We start from the raw sequence: 23,452 nt of genomic DNA, 5'->3' as shown, positions 1-23,452 counted from the left end.
TCTATCCAAGCAGTCGAGGATGAATATTCAGATTCAGACAACTTTATTTATCCTGAAAGAGCAATTCAGTTTAGCAGGATACCCAGACCATGCATAAGGAAAACAAACAAACAAAAAAGAGACAGATCTATGCCAGAGACAGTCAGTACACAAATAGGTACATAATAAATAAGTAGAATCCTAGTCCCAGCAATAACAAGCCCCAGAATGATTAGTTAAGACAATAAAAACTCCACGAGTATGGAAATATTATTCATTCCACATACTGCTATCAAGGTTTAACAGCCCGATGGCAGAAGGAATGAAAGATTTGGAAAGACGATTTGCCTTCACAGGTGGCGCAACGACAGCCTGAGGGCATTAAAATGAAGTCGGAGGACAGGATGTGGTCGTGTTGGGAAGCTTTTTTGACCATCTGCCTCTCCAACAGAGAACGCAAGTCTCTGCCAGATACCAATTATCTTAGAACAGACCTTCACAGTATTGTAGAGGCCGTTCTTGCCCTTGAACATAGTGTCTTTGTGCATTGTTTAAATCCTTTACTGAACCCAAATCTGTCCATTACTTGGTATAGGAATATTTAGCTGTCAGAGTCAAAAGCCTGCACTGTTTCTTCCTGTATTAATAATCAATAACATGGAGAGTCTCTGTATATTATCATGAGTTTGTCTGTTTCTTATAAACCCAGTTTGATCCTCGTCTATCAAGAGTAGCGTCACCTTTATCATCCTCTTAGGTCATATTCACACTAAATCAGGCGGTGCGGCGTTCAGCAGCAGGGTCGAGCGGAGGTGTGGGGGAGGGGAAGGGAGGGGGGAGGGTGTGGGTGTGTTTATTTATGCTCTAGAACGTAACTGCTGTGAAACAATCACAAAATAACATTTTATTGATCTGATTCACCGGCTTTCCCGTTACCAACGCTCCCTCTCTTCATTCACTCTCTAGCTTGCTCGACCACAGCTGCTCTCTCTCTTTTTCTCTCATCTTTTTTTAAAATGAGTGGAGAAGCCGACAGCAAAGTCTAACTTTACTTTTAACGTTATCATATGAAGATAAATGTACTCCCCTACTCCCCCGCCAAAACAGCCGCAGCCGAAACGCACTACCCCCACTCTGATGACTGGGAGGACCGGCGTTTTCTCTTAGGCCTTAGTCAGAATTGATGTTTACAATTTATAATCTGGACTCTTATTGGCTGATAAGAGTTACAGTCCAGCTGATCTTTGCCCTCTTTTGGTAAATAAAAGTCTCCCTCCCATCATGATGTGATGGAAACAGGTTTTAACTAATGAAAACAATGATTCTGGTGGATATCCATCAGTGCCTGTTTCCTCACTTGACGTTTCAGAGGAGAGTTTGTCGTTGTGCTTTTTGCAAAGAGAGGAGACATCTAATGAATTTAAGAAGTGTTTTAATGTCACTAGCTCTCTCTGGTTGGGTTTATAGTGATCAGTAATATATTTCACATGTTTTCTGGTTGTTATTTTATTTGTTTTAAGGTCTCTGACTTTATAAATGGAGCTTTCTGCCTCATAGTACGTTTGTTTCATGAATCTTATTTTCTTCTCAACCTCGTCACTGTGGATTTGATCCGTTTCCTGTTTAATAGATCTCATTTCCAATAAGGCAGATGGATCCGTAGCAGAGCTAAGAAGTCGTTCCAAGTCCCTAAATTTAACTTCCAGATCAAGCAGTCTGTTTTAAACTTTTTTTTTAAGAAGTCAGCTAGAAAATTGACGAAATGGAAAAAAAGGAAGCAATATTCTTATTTACCACCCAGTAAGTGGATGAGAGAGTTAGTTTCCCTCTGGGGAGGAAAGAAAGAGAGGAGACGCAGCTGTGGACGAGAGAAAAAAAAACATATGATAATTTATTCCATTAACATAAAGTGACTCACAGGCCTCTGAGTCAATACAAAAGTGCCTCGACAAGGAATTAAATATGCACAGTTTACTTCTGCATGCCTGAACCACCGCTGTGAAAAACATCTTCTCACTGTGAAAAACATCTCAGAAGAGTTTGACTTGATGAGGTTAAATAAAGTTTTTTTTTTGCAATTTTCTTTGCCCGATTTATTCAAAACACACAAAACACATGTTTGTTTTAATTCGCTGCTTTTATTTATGTGAAAATGTTTTGTCAAAACCTCAAAAAACAAGCTGAACGTTTTAACGTCTGTCACAAAGACTCCAGTCGATGCATCAGAGGATCATTCTGAGAGTCAAAAGATGTCGAACGAATATCAAAAAAACGTTAATAACAGTGTCTGACTTGGAAGATGGAGATCATTGGACTGCCTCTTTCAGTGCTTTGGTTTGTAGAATATGAACATACTTTATTACTAATGTTTAATTTAACAGAATATGACAAACTTGGATCAGTGTTGAACATTTTCTTAACAGGAGCAGCCGTAGAAGAAGTTAACCTAAAATAAAATGATGTCTAAGACAAGCAGGAAATACAACACTCAACACAACAGACACATTTCAGTTGGTCCTTAAAAGATATTAAGATGAAATCAAACTTTATTGATCTCAGGAGGGAAATGTTGCTTTACAGCAGCAGAAGAAGAAGCCAGAGAGGTCAATAGGAGCATGATACAGATAAATAGAAAAACATTCTGTATATTTATACAGATAATAAAAAGGATCAGAGTTAGAATGCTGTATATTAACTGGTTGGCATAAATATATGTCTAAAACCAATAGCGCCATTATCTTCAATCCAGATATTTAAGGAAAGCTTTGACTAAACAAAGCAAACAAGACAGACGAGCAAACAGAAACCAGTAGATGATCTGAACAAACATTAATCCAACATGTCTGTTTACTTCCTGAAACCACAGTAAAACAAGTAGAACAAGCTCTGAGAAACTCTCTTGAATTACAGCAGAGATAAGAAGAACATGGTCGTACGTGATAAACATGTCATGTTGACAAGATAGTGAAGATGAAGATGGTTGTGACAGTTATTATCAGTTATTATACACCGCAAACTGGAGCTGGTTAGTGGTGTCACGGCTCTCAAGAAACATCGAGGTTTTATTGTAAATGTGTTGTCAACATCTTTATTAGATAAGAAGTGGGAGACGTGTTGATAGGCTGCTTGGAAACAGGAAGTAGTTCATGTTAAGATAATAAACTGATGAAGAAGAAAAAGAGGAAAGATGGAGGCAGAGAATAAAAACAATAAAGATGATAAATAGGAGTGAAGTGAAAGACTTTTTAACCTCTGAAAGGTTTGTGAGATGAACTAACACTGTTAGCCTCACGTCACCTCAACCCACTTAAACCTCTCCACTGATCGATTCTATTGATCGGACTTTCCCTCCACCACCATCATCATCAGAGCAGCGGTGACCCTGCAGACCCGCTGTGACTCTGGAGATGAATGTGTTGCTGTTAACGATCTGACGTGGAAAAGCAGGACAACAAGCTGACATGTCTGCACATGTCTGCTGCTCTCTGTGTATCAACATTCGATATCAGACCAGCAGCAGCTCAATAAAACCTGAACTGACCCGACAACAACCTCAACCTCCGTCTGTCATCAGCAACAACCTCAACCTCCGTCTGTCATCAACAACAACCTCAACATCCGTCTGTCATCAACGACAACCTCAACCTCCGTCTGTCATCAACGACAACCTCAACCTCCGTCTGTCATCAACGACAACCTCAACCTCCGTCTGTCATCGACAACAACCTCAACCTCCGTCTGTCATCGACAACAACCTCAACCTCCGTCTGTCATCAACAACAACCTCAACCTCCGTCTGTCATCAACAACAACCTCCGTCTGTCATCAATGACAACCTCAACCTCCGTCTGTCATCAACAACAACCTCAACCTCCGTCTGTCATCAACAACAACCTCAACCTCCGTCTGTCATCAACAACAACCTCAACCTCCGTCTGTCATCAACGACAACCTCTGTCTGTCATCAACGACAACTTCAACCTCCGTCTGTCATCAACGACAACCTCGACCTCCGTCTGTCATCAACGACAACCTCAACCTCCGTCTGTCATCAACGACAACCTCGACCTCCGTCTGTCATCAACAACCTCAACCTCCGTCTGTCATCAACAACAACCTCAACCTCCGTCTGTCATCAACGACAACCTCTGTCTGTCATCAACGACAACCTCAACCTCTGTCTGTCATCAACAACAACCTCAACCTCCGTCTGTCATCAACGACAACCTCAACCTCCGTCTGTCATCAACAACAACCTCGACCTCCGTCTGTCATCAACAACAACCTCCGTCTGTCATCAACAACAACTTCAACCTCCGTCTGTCATCAACAACAACTTCAACCTCCGTCTGTCATCAACAACAACCTCGACCTCCGTCTGTCATCAACAACAACCTCAACCTCCGTCTGTCATCAACAACAACCTCAACCTCCGTCTGTCATCAACAACAACTTCAACCTCCGTCTGTCATCAACGACAACCTCAACCTCCGTCTGTCATCAACGACAACTTCAACCTCCGTCTGTCATCAACAACAACTTCAACCTCCGTCTGTCATCAACAACAACCTCAACCTCCGTCTGTCATCAACGACAACCTCAACCTCCGTCTGTCATCAACAACAACCTCAACCTCCGTCTGTCATCAACAACAACCTCTGTCTGTCATCAACGACAACCTCAACCTCCGTCTGTCATCAACGACAACCTCTGTCTGTCATCAACGACAACCTCAACCTCCGTCTGTCATCAACAACAACTTCAACCTCCGTCTGTCATCAACGACAACCTCCGTCTGTCATCAACAACAACCTCCGTCTGTCATCAACGACAACTTCAACCTCCGTCTGTCATCAACAACAACCTCCGTCTGTCATCAACAACAACTTCAACCTCGGTCTGTCATCAACAACAACCTCAACCTCCGTCTGTCATCAACAACAACCTCAACCTCCGTCTGTCATCAACAACAACTTCAACCTCCGTCTGTCATCAACAACAACTTCGACCTCCGTCTGTCATCAACAACAACCTCGACCTCCGTCTGTCATCAACAACAACCTCGACCTCCGTCTGTCATCAACAACAACTTCAACCTCCGTCTGTCATCAACGACAACCTCAACCTCCGTCTGTCATCAACAACAACTTCAACCTCCGTCTGTCATCAACAACAACCTCAACCTCCGTCTGTCATCAACAACAACCTCAACCTCCGTCTGTCATCAACAACAACCTCAACCTCCGTCTGTCATCAACAACAACCTCAACCTCCGTCTGTCATCAACAACAACCTCCGTCTGTCATCAACAACAACCTCCGTCTGTCATCAACAACAACCTCGACCTCCGTCTGTCATCAACATCAACCTCGACCTCCGTCTGTCATCAACAACAACCTCCGTCTGTCATCAACAACAACCTCCGTCTGTCATCAAGAACAACCTCGACCTCCGTCTGTCATCAACAACAACCTCCGTCTGTCATCAACAACAACTTCAACCTCCGTCTGTCATCAACAACAACCTCAACCTCCGTCTGTCATCAACGACAACCTCAACCTCCGTCTGTCATCAACGACAACCTCAACCTCCGTCTGTCATCAACAACAACCTCAACCTCCGTCTGTCATCAACAACAACCTCCGTCTGTCATCAACCTCAACCTCGGTCTGTCATCAACAACAACCTCAACCTCCGTCTGTCATCAACAACAACTTCAACCTCCGTCTGTCATCAACAACAACCTCGGTCTGTCATCAACAACAACTTCAACCTCCGTCTGTCATCAACAACAACCTCAACCTCCGTCTGTCATCAACAACAACTTCAACCTCCGTCTGTCAACAACAACCTCAACCTCCGCAGCGGTCTGTAGTCTTCTTGGAGAAGGTGTATTTAAGTCATTACAGGGTTTCTGCAGGTCTTCAAAAGTCTTAAAAGCCACTGAATTAAATTTCCTCAGAATTGGCCTCAGAAGGTGTTAAAGTCTGTAGATGCTGCTAAATCTCACTCACTGATCCTTTAAATAGTCTTAAATGTCATTTACAAAGGTTTTAAATATTTTCTCTTTCCTGCCGTAGACCGTCTCCAGGAAGCTCATCATCTCCTAACGAGCAAGTCTTATTTTTATTGGTTAATCCATCCATCAGTTTTATGCTGCTAGGTTCCATAAATAAAATAATAATAAACATGATTTCATCAGGTGTTGTTGTTATATTCTCCCGGGAAGTCCTGAAAAAAATGTGCTAGAATTAATAAATAATTCTTGGTTTTCTATCATACTTTCTTTCTTTGGCCAGTATGATGATTTGTTTCATACAAGTCATAAATCACATTTAATTTACTATTTAAAGGCTCTTTAAAAAGTCTTAAATTGAACTTGTTGAACCCTGCAGATTAGTAGAGAGAGAGAAAGTTAATTGATGGCTATTTTGATAATTGATTAATCATTTTGAGGTAATTGTCAATAACAAAAAAAAACATCAAGCTCCAGAAAATAAGTGTTTGATGGATGAAAAATTGTGAGAACTCGATGCTGCGTTCAAAGATGGCGCCACGTTCATTCACATGGAAGTTACCCAGTGACGCCAAATAAATTCTCAGGATAACCCGACTGCTGAGCCGCTTCATGTTAGAGGTTGAAACAAACTTAAATAAACTTAAAAACAATTCATTTATTAGCATTCAAAGAAACTTTTGCTCCCACAAGGTTTTACCTGCACAGCAGTGAGCGCCATACGTCATCAACACTTTCTCCTTTTTCCACCAACACTCTCTTCTAACGTCGTCTTTCCAACGTTTTAGTCGTAATCTCTGTTTTCTAAAACATGTATCGCTGCCAACAGCTCAACACTCGACGGCCTCAGTCTGTCAACGTCGGGAGTTTTAACCCTCCGTTAGTTATACGTATGTTATAAGTTGTTCTGTTGAACGTTGTTCAGAACAGAAATGTGAAATAACAACGACACTATCTTGATGTTTTGTTTTCTGATTTGGAAATTATTCAATATGAAGACTGAGTTTAATAAGGTTTATGTTGTAGAGCAGGATCGTTGGTCATTTGCATTATTGCAGATCAACATTTTTAGAACAGAACATGGAAGTTGTGACGTCACTTCCTCTCAGGTACCTGATACTGTGACGGACTGACAGATGTGCTGACAGATGTGCTGACTGTCTGACCCACGTGGTCGTTTCTGTCTCTTCTGTCTCTACAGTATGAATCTTTGGGAGATGGCGGAGTTTTTGAAGAAGTATGGAATCATCAACGCCATTAATCTGGATGGAGGCGGGTCTTCCACCTTCGCGACCGATGGCTCATTGGCCAGCTACCCGTCTGATCACTGGTGAGCCGTTAATCCATCGCCTCGCCTCTACCATGAAACGTTTCGACAGATACGATAAAAATGTTTTATCTCTTTTCCTCCCTCCCAAGTCAACCAGACAGCAGGTGGCGCTGCGCCCGGCGTGTCTCCACCATCCTGTGCGTCCACCCGCGGCGTTGTCAGCCAGCGAACTGCAGCGGACACGGCGACTGTGTGGACGGAAGCTGTCAGTGTCAGGAGGGCTGGCGAGGAGACGCCTGTGACTCTCTGGTGTGTCAGCCGCCAGCCTGCGGCGTCCACGGCTTCTGCACCGCCAGTAAGAACCAGACCAGTGACTCAAAAAAACGTCATTTTCAGAATTTTATTTCATTTAGTAATTTATTTTATTTAAGCAGGATTGTCTCTGGAGATATAAACTCATTGGAATAAACCTAATATAAGAAACACCTCCCAGTACAGCGATGATACAAGAACAAACACAAACATCATTCACTGATATTTATGATATTTGCCACTTCAGAGCGAATCTGTTTGTATAACTGCTTCTTGCGTGACGCCCGTTTCATTTCTTTCTGTCTCTTGTGTGTTGCAGACGGCTGCGTCTGTGATGCTGGATGGAGAGGACAGAACTGCAGCCGAGGTAAACAGAGACACACACACACACACACACACACACACACACACACACACACACACACACGGTTGTGAGTATCCTCATTCATTGACACGTTGTCCTTTAACGTATCTCCATACATCCCTTTATTAACACCCATATTTGAAGGATTATCACATGTCGCTCATCTCTATGACAGCCGGGTTTCACTCCTCCTTCAAGTGTTGACATTATTCAAACTAATTAATTTCTTTAATCTTCAAGCTGCTCTTTGAGGAAGTGAGTTCAGGGCTGTATGTCCTCACTCTCAGTGTCTTATAGGACACATATTCTGCTCATTTCCAGCTCTATATTTATATTCTGGGGTTCTACTGGAATAACTTTACATGATTCACAGTTAAAAACTGCTTATTTATCTTCTACTGGTCCTTTATGCAGCTCTTCAGTTCAGCCTCTGTCTGAAACAGCTCCTGTCTCTTTAAGCCCCGCCTCCTGATGAGACCACTCTGTTCTGATTGGTCGGCTTCAGGAAGCCGGCCAATCAGAAAAACCACATAACAATGTTATGAAGGCTGAAATAAGCTAAGAAGAGAGAAACAATACTGAGAAAGCTAAAACAACCTAAAAACATATAATTCATTTAGCATATAATTTACAAAAGACTTGAATTCAGCCAGAAACGTTTTTATTTCTCTCAAGAGACCCAAAGTCCTCCCAGAAGTTCTCTTTTTTTTTTTTTTCAAAATTATTTTCTCATAAACAGTGTTGTTGCTTCCAAATTACAGTTACAATCATATTAAGGAACATTTACAATCAAACTGTTAAATTACTGAAAAACAAAAGTCTTACGTACATTAAATACAAACACATATATATACACATATATACATACAGACACATCACATGAGAAATGATCATTTCTCCTTTTTACAATTTAAACATTTATATAAATATTTCCTTCCTCTGAATCGTAACCACTAATCAACTAATCAGTATCAATCTCTTATTGATCTCTTCAATTTCTGTGTAATTTTCTGCTAAATGCTGCATTATTTTATTGATAATTAGTCTTATAAATGTGTTTGTTGTTCATACTGTATATGTGAGGAATGTTTGTTTTTGTCTAACTTGTCAGTTTTTATTGTTCTTCCAGTTTTATGTCGTTGCTCTTTGAGGAAACCTGCTGAAGCACTGAACTAAGCTGCTAGAAATAAAATTAAAATTAAACTGTTAAAAGTAGCTGAAGCAGAAAACACGTCGTTATCTCGACATACGGAGTGAAGAGCAGGACAAACTGCTGATATAATGAGGTTTTCTTACTTCTGGACCAGGACCTGGAGGTTCTGGTTTCACTTACTTACAGAGATGCAGATCAGCTGTTATTCAGTTTTATGCTTCGGTTTGTCGTTTCCATGGTAACGTTTACGGCTTTTCCTCTTTGCAGAGTGCCTCCCCGGTTTCTACGGCGACGGCTGCAACCAGACCTGCGCCTGCGTTAACGGCGGTTCTTGCGACCACGTCCACGGACTCTGCACCTGCCCTCCTGGTTTCCATGGCAACACCTGTGAACAAGGTAGAGCTGCGTCTACTTTAACATTTATACATCTACTGTCCTTCTATACATTTAATTCATCTTTGTGACACTAAATTACTCATTAAAATATATAATTATTTGTCCTCCAGTTGTTTTTAAAGATTTTTCGGTTTTGTTTAAATATAAAAAATGTCAGTTTATCATCTTTAAAGTTTAATTTCTCTCCGTCAGTGTGTCCTCTGGGTTTTTTCGGCGTGTCCTGTGCTGAGAAGTGTCGCTGTGACGACCAGTGTCCATGTGACCCGCTGACAGGAAGCTGCAACGCCACACTGCCAGTAGAGACCAACTACGTTTTACACACAGGTACACACACACACACACACACACACACACACACACACACACACACACACACACACACACACACACAGATATTCAACAAATGTATAAAAATCAATGTTAAAGTTAAATTATATAATATTGAATTAGAGCTGCAACGATTAGTTGATTAATCAATTAGTCGATTGACAGAAAATTAATTGGCAATTGTTTTGATAATTTAATAATTTTTATAGTAATTTTTAAAGAAAAAAAAACAAATATTTTCTTAATTTGATGACAGTAAACTGTATATTAATGGTTTTTGGACTGTTGGTCAAACAAAACAAGACGTTTGAAGACGTTTCCTTCAATCTGGAAAATTATAACCACAATTTTTTACAATTTTCTGTCATTTTATAGATAAAATGATTAACTAATTAATTGAGAAGCTAATCAGCAGATGAATCAATAATAAAATAAAGAGTTAGTTGCAGCCTTGTTTTGAATAATAAAGTTTTACACTAAATAAAACAGATGATCTCAGGATAATAAAACACTTTAAACAGTAAAATCCATCAGAACAAATATACAGAATGAACATTTTATCTTCAGTTGTTTTTATGTATTTTCATATTTTACAACCATGAAATCTGTTCAGCTGCTTCCTCCAACATGTAGGAAGTTTACTGTCGTTTGTGTGGTGGCGGGTTTCTGATCCCAGTGAGGTCACGGCGGCGGCGGTCACTCAGTCTGCAGCTCTGTACACGACTACTGTTCCACTTCCAGCTTCATGTTTCTGTTGCTTTCTGTAGTAAACACAAGTAAAAACTCACTGCTCTGATTGGTTCACACGGCCTGTTGTACTCTTCTCAATGTTGGGAACACACGTGCACATATGTGAGGAGGTCATGTGACCTGACAGCAGCACATCCACCACAGATACCAGATTAAGAGACTCATCAGTCAGACATTTCTCTATTCTCTGTTAAACAGCAGCTGAGATTGACACTAAAATGAGAACAGCTGGTCCACCTTCAGTGAGCCTGAAGTCTGAGTCAAGTTAAGCTAACGCGTTGTTGCTAACTCCCTCCGATAGATGAGTATTTTCTTTGTCTTGAGGAGCTGCAGCTTTTATTTACAGACACACAGCCTGTACTCTTCATTTACTGCCAGACTGACAACTAACTGCTAAACATTTCCTCTGCTCCTACTACACACACACATTTACACACACACACATTTACACACATACACACACACACACACTGCCTTATTCCCTAACGGAGCTACACTACTCTTGTACCTTTCACACAGATGTCCTTTGAAGAACGAAGAGACGGAGGATGACTAAAAAAAAATCCACAATAACGCAGGGTCATCAGTAGCTCGTTGATATTAATGATCGTCTGAAATTTTAGCAGCGGCGCTCATAATCCTGCAGGAGAAACACTGTTGTCTGTAATTGAATTGATTGATCTGATGCTCCTCAGTGTTTGTAATAGTTGGACTGAGGATGTTCCTCTCCTTCCTGTGTGTTCTTGGCTTGTTAAAGTGAAGTGATTTAAGGTCACTTGGTTTAAGGTGTTGCTGGAACATGAGGCTCCTTTTTAGAGCTGCAACAATTAGTCAGTTAATCAATTAGTTGATTGACAGAAAACATATCTGCAGTAATAATCAAATAATCGTTTTAGTCGTTTTTTTAAAGCAAAAACAACAAAAAATCGCTGATTTCAGCTTTTCAAATGTGCTGAATGAAGCTTTTTTCTGTCATACTTGATAGTAAACTGAATATCTTTGGATTTTCTGATATTTTACAGACAAAAAGACGAATCAGTCAATGGAGAAAATAAGTGTCAGATCACCAGTAGTGACAGTAATCAGTAGTTTCATCTCTAGTCTTCTCTCTGCTGCTGCTGGTGCTCGGTGTATTGACAGAGTGAAACAGAAAGCGTGAGACTGGGAGACGGAGACACGCATGGTGTGAGAGGCTGAATGTGTTTTATATCAGTGACTCTCTGTGTGTGTTTATCATTGTGTGTGTGTGTGTTTTTTTTTTTTATGTGCTTTCACATTTAGCAAATGTTTGACTGTTTGCGTAGAGCAAGAAGTGAAAACAGTTCTGTCTTTGTTGCCGTCTGTCCAAACAGAGCAGCAGCAGCAGCAGCTCTGAATGTATCGACTGAACTGGGAGGACTGGAAATGTTTCACATCTGCACATCAGCTCCCCAAAAAAACCCACTTCTCCAACCGCTCGTGGTTATCTGGAGCCGTCGGTGTAACGTTTATCCAGACGGGCCTTCGTCTGGCCTGCTGTCTAGTGTTTATTTAGTGGTTTAATCTCTTTCCATTGTGTGTATTTTATTGTTTTTCTCTCTTTATTTGCTTTTTATGGTCTTTTTTTGAATAATTGTTCTCTTGTGAAGCTCTTTTGCTTTGTGAAAGTTGTTTTAACCTTGATTAGAATAATATTCCAAACAAAAACCTGCCTTTTCTACATGTTTTTACTGGTAGAATCAGTTTTTACATGCAAGCAAAGTAAACATCCAACATGAACATGAAACATAATAGAGCTGCAACTAATGATTATTTTCATCATTAATTAAATCTCCTTCCTTGCTATCTGCTCTTTCTGCTTCCTCTCAAGCACCAGCTGCCAAATATCGATCGTTTTCTCTTTTCTATAAGAAAAATGTCATGTCTGAATAAAGCCGTGAGGATTATTAAAGGACGAGTACGCACATTTTTCAACAGTCATTTTGTGCAAAAATGCATTTAAAAGTCTGTGTGAATCTTCTATTCAGCTTCATCAGTCTGAGTTAGTCATATCAAGTGGATATCTGACACATTTACAGTCTTTTTAGCATCAAATTCCCTCTTTGTGTTTCCCTGTTGAGCTGCAGGTGGAAGTATAGTAACAAAAAGAGGAACGCGGCTCAACGTAGCCTGAAAAGAAAAAACTAAGATTAAACTTCTTCTTCTTCTTCTTCTTCTTCTTCTTCTTCTCTTCCACAGCTGGAAACTGCCTGGCCAAAAAGATGTTTACATCTTGGAGAAAGGAGGAAGAAGCTCACAGAGAGAAGCCTTATCTAACAGAGTAAGTGTCAAAGCTTCAGGTCACATGACCTCACCCCTCACCTTTGACCTTTTCACCTTTGCAGGGCCGTCTTTCACGTCTGTTCAATAAACCTTCTCCTTCATTTTTAGCAGCTTGAGCATCTTATTTTGCTAAAAAAATAAATTAAACTTCAACACACATGAGACAAAAATAAAACAAAACTGGAAGAAGAAGAAGAAGTTGTTTTATTCTCTGACAGTCGGCAGGTCGACAGATTTGACCCTCAGATGTAGAAAACGTTTAGTGAACTGAGGTGTGAAATCTCTTCCATCTGCCAGCCGACGGCTTGTAAATTGAAACCACGACTGTTCGGTTTATCTTCTCTCGCAGCCACTTAAACACACACACACACACACACACACACACACACACACACACACACACACACGTCGTCAGCAGGGTCTGTTTCCTGTCAGCGAGGCTCAAAGTTAAACTCACTAATAAAACACTTTTTTTTTAAAAAATATGTAGAAAGAGAAATCACGAGGACGCGGCGGCGCTACGTCTCACACAGCGGCGTGAGATATTTTAACGAGGAGTATAATAATCATATCTCGGGAGTCATGTCGTGACCGTTTCTGTCCTCTGCTCTGATTAACGTCCGTGACGACGACAACAAAAATAAATAAATAAATAAATAAACAACAGGGAGGCTCTCCAGGCCTGCGTCTGGCTTCTTGTCCTCTCTAACATGTAAACACTCTGAGGACGGACGCATTCATTAGCCTCCTTACCTTTCACATGCAAGTTAGGGATTGTTAGTTGTTGCTATGGTTACCGGAGAGCGCTTTGTGAAGGGGTACTACAGATGGAGGAAGGGACTTTTTTTTTTTTTTTTTTAATTCATCTGTTTTAACCCTTATTTGACCAGATAAGTTGGTTTAGAAAACATTTGAACAGCTGGAGCAGTGATGCAGGTACGGAAGGTGAAAGATGGCAACTAGTTTAATAACTTTTAATAATCCTTTTAATCATTTATACAGAAAAACTGCCAAAATCCTGCTATCAAATGTGACTATTTGATCCTTTTGTTTGTCAAATATGAAAATAAACTGAATATTTTTTTCAGGACCAGGTGGGTTTTGTGTAATTGTCGTGGTATTTTTAATGTTTTTCTGACATTTTATAGATTAAAAGATGAATCGATTAATTAAGAAAATAGTCAGTAGGTGAGACAGCAGTTTGCACACATTCATAAGCTGTTTTCAGTCATGGAATATGTAACAATGTTGGATTCATTTATCTGTTTTTGTCTTTAGACAGCGGTGACGTTAATCCTCCATACGGCTTCATTCAGATATGACGAGACGCAGAAACAGATAAATATTGTTTGATATTTACCGAAAAACCTAAAAATGTTCGGATAAGAAGGAAGGAGACTTTTCAGGCTGCATCATTGATGGATTTTAAAACTTATTTCGCTGGTAAAGATTTAATGAACGAACACTTTAATTGTTTCAGGTTGATTTTCTTTGCTAAAGTCTCAGAGCTGCAACGTTTCTTCTGTCAATTATTTTCTCGATTAATCGATCAGTTGTTTGGTCCATTAAAATGTCAGAAAACGGTGAAAAATGTTGATCAGTGTTTCCCAAAACCCAAAAACATTCAGTTTACTGTCAAAGAGACTAAAGAAACCAGAAAATATTCACATTTAAGAAGCTGGAATCAGAGAATTTGGACATTTTGTTTCCTCAAAAAATAACTCAAAACGATGAATCGATTATCAGAATATCTGGAGACTAATAGTGTTTAAGGAATCGAATCGTCTTCCTGTAACAGTGACTGTTGTCCAGATGAGAGAAGATGTTTAAACATCTGAGTCGGCTCGTTGCTCAGCGCCGTGAGCTGCTCGGAGTCTTTGGCATCTGTTTTTTTTATTTTTGTCCTGAGTTTCAGCTCTCAGGTTACTGACAGACTTTCCTACTTTAACGGTGACACAAATACCTGCAGACGCTACTCAGGGCTGAAAAACAGCACCGTTAACTTCAGGTTATATTTTAATTTACAAAACTCCAAATACGACAACATACATCAGAAATTATAGACAGGACGAGGAAACAAACAGCTATTAGTGCATCAGGTTAAATAGCATTTCTACTCGTTATATTACATTTATAATTTAAATCACCATTATTTTATTTTTATTTGTTTGATTTTATATACACGAGTAGTTTTTTGTGCCTTTTTTTTTCTTCTTTATTTTACCTTACTTACCAAACCTATTCACTTGGACATTATAATAATAATAATAATAATAATAATAATAATAATAATACCAAAAAGTACTTTTCATCTTACTGTAGTTTGGAGAAATTTGTTTGAATCATACCTCAATACTTAAAGCAAAAGGCTGGAAATGTTCTATATTTATCTTATTGTCAACAAATCTCATGTTTGGATCCAAACCATCAATGAACTGATCTACTAACAGGTGTTGTGTGTTTGTATCAAAGCTGAAATATCTGATTAAAAACACGTCAGTGAGTCACATCGCTGCACTGGGTCACATGTTCCTTCATCATGAAGAGTTTGGTCACGTTAGTTTGTTTAGAAACGGCTCCAAAGATTAATAACAGGGATCAGGTTTTCAGTCTCTAGAGAGTAGTTCTGTGTAAGGCAGACGCTACTGAGCATGTGCAGTAACCCTGTTCTGTTTCTGTTAGATTTAGTTCATCTTTGCAGCAACTTTTTGCTGGAAGGGTTTGTTTGAAATGTGTCAATACGACGATTGTTTACTGTAAAGAGACCTGTGATCTCGCACATGCTCAGTAGCGTCTTCCTTACACAGAACTACTCTCCAAAGACTGAAAACGTTCTCGTTGTTATTAGTTTCTAAACAAACGGCTCATTGTTAGATTGACTCCAAAGAAACATCTTTACACTAATGTTTACACTATGAAGCCTGTCTGACCCTCCTCTTCCTCCTCTTCCTCTCCTCAGACGATCATGGCTGATCATCACCTTCACGCTCGCCGCTCTGCTGTCGGTCAGCCTGCTGGCTCACGTCTTGCGGGCGTTTCGCGGCTCGGCGGCGCTGAGTCACTTCCCCGAGCGCCGTGACTACTCCTACGTCCCGCTCAACAACATCAACGGAGTCTCTTCACGCGCCAGGAGCTCCTCCGGGAAAGAAGCGGGCGTCGGTTTGGAGGACTCCGACTCTCAGGATGAAATCTGGTCTCCGCAGAACTCAGGGACGTTGTAGCTGTCGTCGGGAGGAACGACGTCTGTGGACCAAGAAGTAACGATGAGAAGCGACGAAGAGAAACAACCGACTGATCGATTTAATCTGAATCTTGTCAAAGTTCCATCGACAATCCTGCTCAAATGAAAAGGAAGTTTAAAGGCGAAGCACAACAGTTTTCCAGGAGAAGAAGAAGTCTTTGAATTTAAAGATGAAAGAGAAGATGTCAAAGCTTTATTTTGTCTCCATCGCAGCTCCAGGTAGGACGACGTTTTCCACTCGTAAACTGATGAACTAACCGGCGTTCAAACATCTGGTGGTTACCGAGGTTTTAATCTTCTAACACAAAAAGGTTTTTTAAAATGTTTTCTCTCATGATGCACTGAGCTCCGTGTTTGAATGTAACACAACTGTGAGATGAAATAATGTGCAGATTATATCAAATCATATCAGATTTAAAAAAAAAAAAAAAAAACGATAAAGAAGAAGCACAATTCTTAGTCGTAAGTGGTAAAATATCCGGTCAGGTTTCTCTTCAGCTTTGTATTAAATCAAGATTTCATAATGTTCACGACATTCTTCATAATAACTCTTTTTGTAAAAGTCACCAAACTGTCATATCTGTCACGTCAATCACAGGTTCTTTTCTGCCTGTTTTATACATATAAATAAATAAATATTAATATCAGGATTCAATTCTGACCACAAAACGATGAATCTCCGTCTGATTTTGTTTCTACGTTCACCAGAGTCTCTTTAGAGTATCAAAGATTGAAGGAATCTTTGATGTGTTGCATTTATACTGGTACCAGTACAGTACTGGATGTATGTGGGGTCCCCGTTCATTTCTATGAAAGTTGCTCAGCGGTGCATGAAGCCATAAAAGCCACTTCCTGTAAATATACAGTGCACCCATGGAGCATGCTCAGTAGAGACTTCCTCCAGCCGAGACCACTAACTTCTGTTTTAGCCTCCAGTTAACTTGAACAACAATTCGATCACGCGGCTCTTCTAGACTTTCGAAACGTGATCAGACCAGAAGTCGTTTGTTTTGATGCTCAAAACAATTTACAGACGTCTCTTTCACAGTGTGAGTCTGACATGATGTAATTACACAGTTTGGCCACTATGTAACTGGCGCTGTTCCTGAGGGTTTGACTGTCAGTTAGAGAGAATTGAAAATATAAACATTTAAAGTCTTTAGCCGCACTAGAGACTGATGTTCATTACACTCCAGCTGTTGATCCTACAGAGAAAAGGTTTTGTTGTTATCTATTTGTTATTTAAATCAGTCGCTGAAGGTTTTATCTTCCATAAAGCAGCTGTTTTAGGACAAAGTGCATTTCCGTCCGTTTTTATTCACATTTTCAGTTTGCGTATAAGAAAAAACCTGAGTGGAAACACTGAAGTTTAAGAACATCACAAATAAGTTTTTTTACGCTCAACTGATGTGGAAAAGTTGATGTATTGATACATGATGACGTACGAGAATCATGTGACTGAAGAGCTGAAAACATCAGATCTGTGTGGAGCGATGATGAGGAGACTGTAGCCTTCCTCACATCAGTACATGAAACTAGCAGAAACGTCACATTTCCATCACATTTTCCATCGTTTGTCGCTCTTTTAACGTCGTGTCTTCTTCTGCAGCGGTTTAATGGCACCGACTGGAGAATTAGGGCCACCTGCTGTTTATCTGCTGATATATTCTGGAAATTTGTGTTAATTTGGATGGAAACTTGACTTCAGACCTGGATTAACAACAGTCGTACGTAGACTCAGCTGTGCTTTGAGTTTAACATGTTCAAGGCTTCATCAGCAGCATTTAAGGGATAGTACGCAGATTTTAAGGCACATCAGTTCATCCTGTCATGAGCTCAGACATTCAGAACAAGCTCTGGGTCATTCTGAGGTCATGATGTCTGTTTAGTGCATTTTTCTGCAGCTCACAAACACACAGCTGCTGTTTTTCTTTGTGGTTTGAAAGTTTCATTTTCTGTATCCTGAGTTGTTTTGGTTGTTGTTTTTTTTTTAAATATAGTGATTTTAGAAACAGAGGACTGACTGTGTGAAAAGGAAACGAGGTTTCTTCTCTGCCTCTCTGACTGGATTATTATTATTATTTTCTACCAGCAGCTCTCTGGTGTTGCTGTGAGTAAAAACTTCTCTTGTTTCGGTTTGTTGTCGGTTTGTAGAGTCGAGCTCAGCCGAGGCTGCAGGTTCTGTCCACCAGCAGCTCTCTGGAGCGTTCACATGAACTCCGAATCGCTCCAACGACTACGTGTGAAAACCACAATCTGTTCTAGTTTCACTTTTCAGCAGCTGAGTTTCTACATGCTGGACGAAATGAACGTAGCAGACGTTTCTCACATTATATGACAGTACGCAGTAAGTTTATATCATACTTACCGGTGATGAAGTTTAAGGAGTCAGAAGATATTATTTCTGTTTTGCAGGATGTTTGCTTTAACTGACATTTAGTCAGTTGCACAATAAAAAAGATTTTTAACTAGTTTTCCAAGCGAACCGTCTTATATTGGTTGGAAATTTAAAATGATGCAATTTAACATCAAAATATACAAATATAACTGACAATGAAACTTAAAATTTAGTTTCATGTCATAGAAAATAAAGAATGAGTAATTCCATCTTTGAGGATTCTGTAAATAAAATATAAAATTAAATATAAAATAATAATAGAAATGGAAATCAATATATATTATTATATTTATTTGTCATGTAGCCCTGCTACACGTAAAATCAGCTCAACTGTAACAAGGTCAGACAGAATCAGCTGTAACACGACGTCACAAAAAGCACTTTTGATGAGGCTGAAAAATATGAAGCTTCAGCTGTTTAAATGAGTCAAATCAAGTAGATATCTTTCAACGTTACAGTCTTTTTATACTTCCACCTGCAGCTCAACAGGGAAACACTGTCCGAGGAAACACAAAGAGGGAATTTGATGCTAAAGTGACTGTAAATGTGTCAGATATCCACTTGATATGACTAACTCAGACTGCTGAAGCTGAATAGAAGCTTCACAGAGACTTTTAAATGACTGTGTGGACATTAGGGGTGTGCCTGAATACAAATACGTTATTCGGCAAAGCAGAAACTGTTTTTTTTTTTTTTTTTATGAATATTTGTTTCATACAAATATTTCAAAAATTATTTGTTTTCAGGAAGAAAAATAAACCATGTCAAATACCAGCGTGCAGGTCGGTTACATCACTATCTCAGTGTCTCTCCTCTGCTCCGCTGTGACGTCTATCAGCAGGTCTCAGTGAGGGGAGTCACATCCACCTGCTACATGACGCACATTTCCTGATTTGGACATCACTCCCAGAGTTGGGGGTGTTCCCCAGAGATAAAGCTGAACTACTGACACACACTTCATGAACACTTATTGTAACACTTTAATTTTCTACAGTTAAAAGCGTAATAAAAACAAAAACAGGATTTTTAAGCCTCTTTCCACTTTTATTCAAATACAAATAATTCAGCTGCCTCAACAAATACAAATACAAATACTGGGATCTCTGCACATCCCTGATGGACACACTGCAGATTTAAATGATGGAGAAAAAAACTGTTAATTGGTCCTGTAATAACTGAGTTTAAGGATGAAAAATGACAAACATGAGTTGCAAACAGGTAATATTTAAATGATCCACCTCCTCTAAACCTCTAAAGAAATAAATCTCTTCTGACTGGAGCTGAGCAGCCAAAATTATAAGTTTCTGGCTCCAGGAATGAAGACGTTGGCGAGCGATTGAACCAAAACATCCCTGTATGTGAGGTCAGAAACGCTACATGCATGTTTCCCTTGCAGACTGACTGACAGGCAGCATGTAAACATACACGCTCAAGTATTTGGCAGGCTCGGTTTTGCCCCGCAGCTCGGATATGTGAGGAGCTGCAGGAATCTGAAGAATCAGGTCGGCTGTTATTACTTCTTTGAAACTCGGCCGACATCTTTACAACAAAACCTGTCAGGATGCTTCTCTCTCTCTCTCTCTCTCTCTCTCTGTGCCGCAGGCTAGTGGGATAGTCCAACATTAACAAAACTTGCATCAGACGCGCTGTCAGCTGATATGGAAAACAGGCTGCAATCACCCTCAATCTGCTGCCCAGAGGACTGTTTCACCAAATCTGCTGACTGGGAGCTCGTATCTGTGATATGAGAACACTTTCTCCTACAGTTGGTGAAACATTTCACAGATAAAATGCAACTACAGGCTGAAAAAAAAATGTGTATTTAAAGAGAAATTCTGCATCAGTGTTTGGCCTGAATGTTCTTCTAACAAGCAGTACAAATGTCACAAAGTCTGTGACCATAAGAGTCCTTCAGTGTTCCAGATTATGTTCGTAGTTTAATAAATGTTTTTTGAAATGTGATTCAGACAAGTTAAGGTGCACATCAGTTTTAGAGAAACAGACTGTAGCTCCGTAAATCAGGACAGGAAATGTCTGAAAACTCAGCTTTTCCATGAAAACCTCAACACTTGTGAGCCTTTTAACCTTTCAGCAGTTTGTTGATTGTTGCACTACTTTCTTGTAGTTTATCGTATCTCTGATACACTCATCTACTTCAACTTGTTTCTTTTTTTTTAATGATTTAAAGAAAAACTTGTCTTCGCTCGCTGCAGCTCATCAGCTACTTGAGAATTTGTATCAGGGCTCTTGTAAGTAAAAATGGCTAAATGTTTCTCAGATATTTCATCATAAATCAAATTATTGGGCAGAAGTTAATTTGACCTCATGGTGGCGCCACATGAAAAGTCATCAGGATTCAACCTCTGGGGAACATGAACGTCTGAACGGGATTTTGTGCCGATCCGTCAGATAGATGTAAAGTTCTCTTTCTTTAAATCCTCACTTATGACCCCCCCTTTCCCTCTTTCTTTCTCTCTCTCAACCCAACCGGTCAAAGCAGATGGCCGCCCACCAAGAGCCGGGTTCTGCTTGAGGTTTCTACCCGTTAAAAGGGAGTTTTTCCTTCCCGCTGTCACCAAGTGCTGCTCATGGAGGGAATTGTTGGGTCTCTGTAAATTAAAGAGTACGGTCTTGACCTGCTCTATGTGAAAAGCGCCCTGAGATGACTTTTGGTGTTATTTGGCGCTATATAAATAAAAATTGATTGATTGATTGATTGACTTGGACAGACGACTTTCAACATGTGGAACTTTTTACCCACAGAACACTGAATGGATCATGACTGAGATCATTTTAAACTCAAACAGTTTTTAAAGAGAAATCAGTCATGTAGTCCATGTTTTTGACTGGTTCTGTATGTTTATGTGTTGTTGAGTCTTGTGCAGTTTCATATTTATTTTAGCCCTAACTAGCTTAAGCTATAGATGCTAGTTCATGCTATATATGTGTCCCCATACAAATAAACTTTAAATAAATAAATGTTGAGATGTGTCACTGACAGAGTGAAACATTTAACCTGTCAGAGGATCATTAAAGTCATTAGAATTTATCCTCTGGGGATCTTGAATATCTGTAGTAAATTTCATGGAAATCCATCCAATAATCGTCGAGATATTTCACCTCACAGTGACGCTGGAGGAAAAAAGTCAGAAGATCACTGAAGTGGGAGGGATATATCCTCTGGGGATCATGAACGTCTGAACAGAATTTCATGGCAATGCTTCCAATTACAGTTGAGATATTTAAGATGAACCAGGTGCAGCAGCAGCAGGTCTGTTTTAAACAAATAAAAGTGTGACATTAATATGTAATAAAAACACCAGGATGTTCTCCATCTGCATCAGTTTAACAGAGAATACCAACAGGGCTTATTTGTCTGCGTAAATTAAACCAAAATGTTCACTAAGTCCACAAAAATGGAGTTTATTTAAACACTTGGCGTCGCCGACTGAATGATTAAAAGCCTCCGTCTGATGTGACTCGGTAGTTATTGTGTTCATGTTGTACAAACTGAAACAGAAATCGGTAAATTATTGAACTCAGCAGCTTCGGTCGTTCAGATTGTTCCCATTTGGTTTTTAAATAAGCAGCTGTGTTTGACTCTGTTCTCTCTGTCTCTGTTTTGTTCTTGTGGTCTGAGCGAAGGTGAAATTGGTTGACTTACGGCGGTCGTTAAGCACTTATCTGCAGAGGTGCAGCAGTGTTCAATAATCCTGATTGCATTTACCGTCTGCAGTAGGGGAAAGTATGAGGTCGACCACAAGCTTAATTTCTCCTCAGGTTCATTTTTCTCTCTGCTGTCGCTGTTTCCTTTGCAAAGATTGATCATTTGTCCTGTTTGCAAGGACAACCAGGCGTTTCTAAATAGGTCACATGACTCAGTAAGAGATTTCCGGTAACCAGTCCTCCTGCAAGGTTCGAGGGTTTTTTTGGCAGCGATGTGGAGTCAAAACAAAAAGTGATTCCAGTTAATCTGTAATGTTAGTTCAACATGTTTGTCTTCTTCTCTGGTGTTTACATGAACCAGCAGCCGAATGTGAGACTTTATTTGCATGAAACATGAAGAACAATTAACTGACTGAAAAATGAATCGTCAACTATTTTGATCATTGATTTACTAGATTTAGTCATTTTTTTAAAGAAAAAATACCAAATATCACCTCTAAAATGAATCTAATATAATATAAATATATATTTCCTGGTTTCTTTAGTCCTCTATGACAGTAAACTGAACAAGACATTTGAAGACGTCATCTTTGGCTTTGGGAAGCAGTGATTAATTTTCAGACATTTTATAGACTAAACAACTAATCATCAGATGAATTAGTTAGTTGCAGCCGTGTTTTGAACACATCACCGCTTTAAGAAACTGTGGTGGACATTTTTCACTCTTTTTCAGACGTTTTATAGACTAAACACACAGTTAGCTGTAGACTAGCTGGTGAACATAGTGGAGCATTTAGCAGCTAAAGAGCCAGATATTTCCCTCAGGAGTCGGTAGAGAGTAAAAACAGAACTAATAGAGAATGAATATTGGACTTACATTCACCAGGTGGACAGAAACAAGACTCCGAATGAATGATAATGTTGCTCCGTAACTGCTGGATGTGGAAATATTTATTTAATCTTTATTTAATCAGGCAGTCTCATTGAGATTAAGATCTTTTTTCCAAGAGAGGCCTGAGAACAAGAAAACATTCATAAGACAAAAACACAATCGGCAGAGAGAAGCAACACAACAAGGAATTAATAACAACAGTTACAAGAACAATAAAAAACAAAAGATAATAAAGCTTTAAAATCTCCAAGAGAAATGATAAACCCAGTTCATTCCATTTAAAAGTTGCAGAGCAGCTGAAACCAGTTCTGCCAACGTTAGTGGGAACATATGAGATATCTGAGGTTCAGTAGTTACTGGATGTAAATAGGAGAAGAGATGTGAGAC

The 23,452-nt window shown here is 39.7% G+C and overlaps 1 protein-coding gene across 1 annotated transcript in view; it reads left to right on the top strand.

Moving 5' to 3' along the window:
• The window catches only part of LOC121906214 (N-acetylglucosamine-1-phosphodiester alpha-N-acetylglucosaminidase-like), a 30,668-nt gene extending 13,904 nt beyond the window's left edge, over positions 1 to 16,764 (top strand). Inside the window, exons 6-12 of the mRNA XM_042424937.1 lie at positions 7,197 to 7,325; positions 7,415 to 7,620; positions 7,897 to 7,944; positions 9,362 to 9,490; positions 9,683 to 9,814; positions 12,785 to 12,866; positions 15,828 to 16,764. Of these exons, the coding sequence (XP_042280871.1) occupies positions 7,197 to 7,325; positions 7,415 to 7,620; positions 7,897 to 7,944; positions 9,362 to 9,490; positions 9,683 to 9,814; positions 12,785 to 12,866; positions 15,828 to 16,089 (988 nt within the window). The 3' untranslated portion in view covers positions 16,090 to 16,764. The remainder of the gene's footprint in view (positions 1 to 7,196; positions 7,326 to 7,414; positions 7,621 to 7,896; positions 7,945 to 9,361; positions 9,491 to 9,682; positions 9,815 to 12,784; positions 12,867 to 15,827) is intronic.
• Positions 16,765 to 23,452: the final 6,688 nt, after the last annotated feature.

The sequence above is a fragment of the Thunnus maccoyii genome, chromosome 10, assembly GCF_910596095.1.
Source record: "Thunnus maccoyii chromosome 10, fThuMac1.1, whole genome shotgun sequence".
Lineage (NCBI taxonomy): Eukaryota > Metazoa > Chordata > Actinopteri > Scombriformes > Scombridae > Thunnus > Thunnus maccoyii.
Note: the sequence above shows the minus strand (reverse complement) of the source record. Positions and strands in the feature narration are given on the sequence as shown.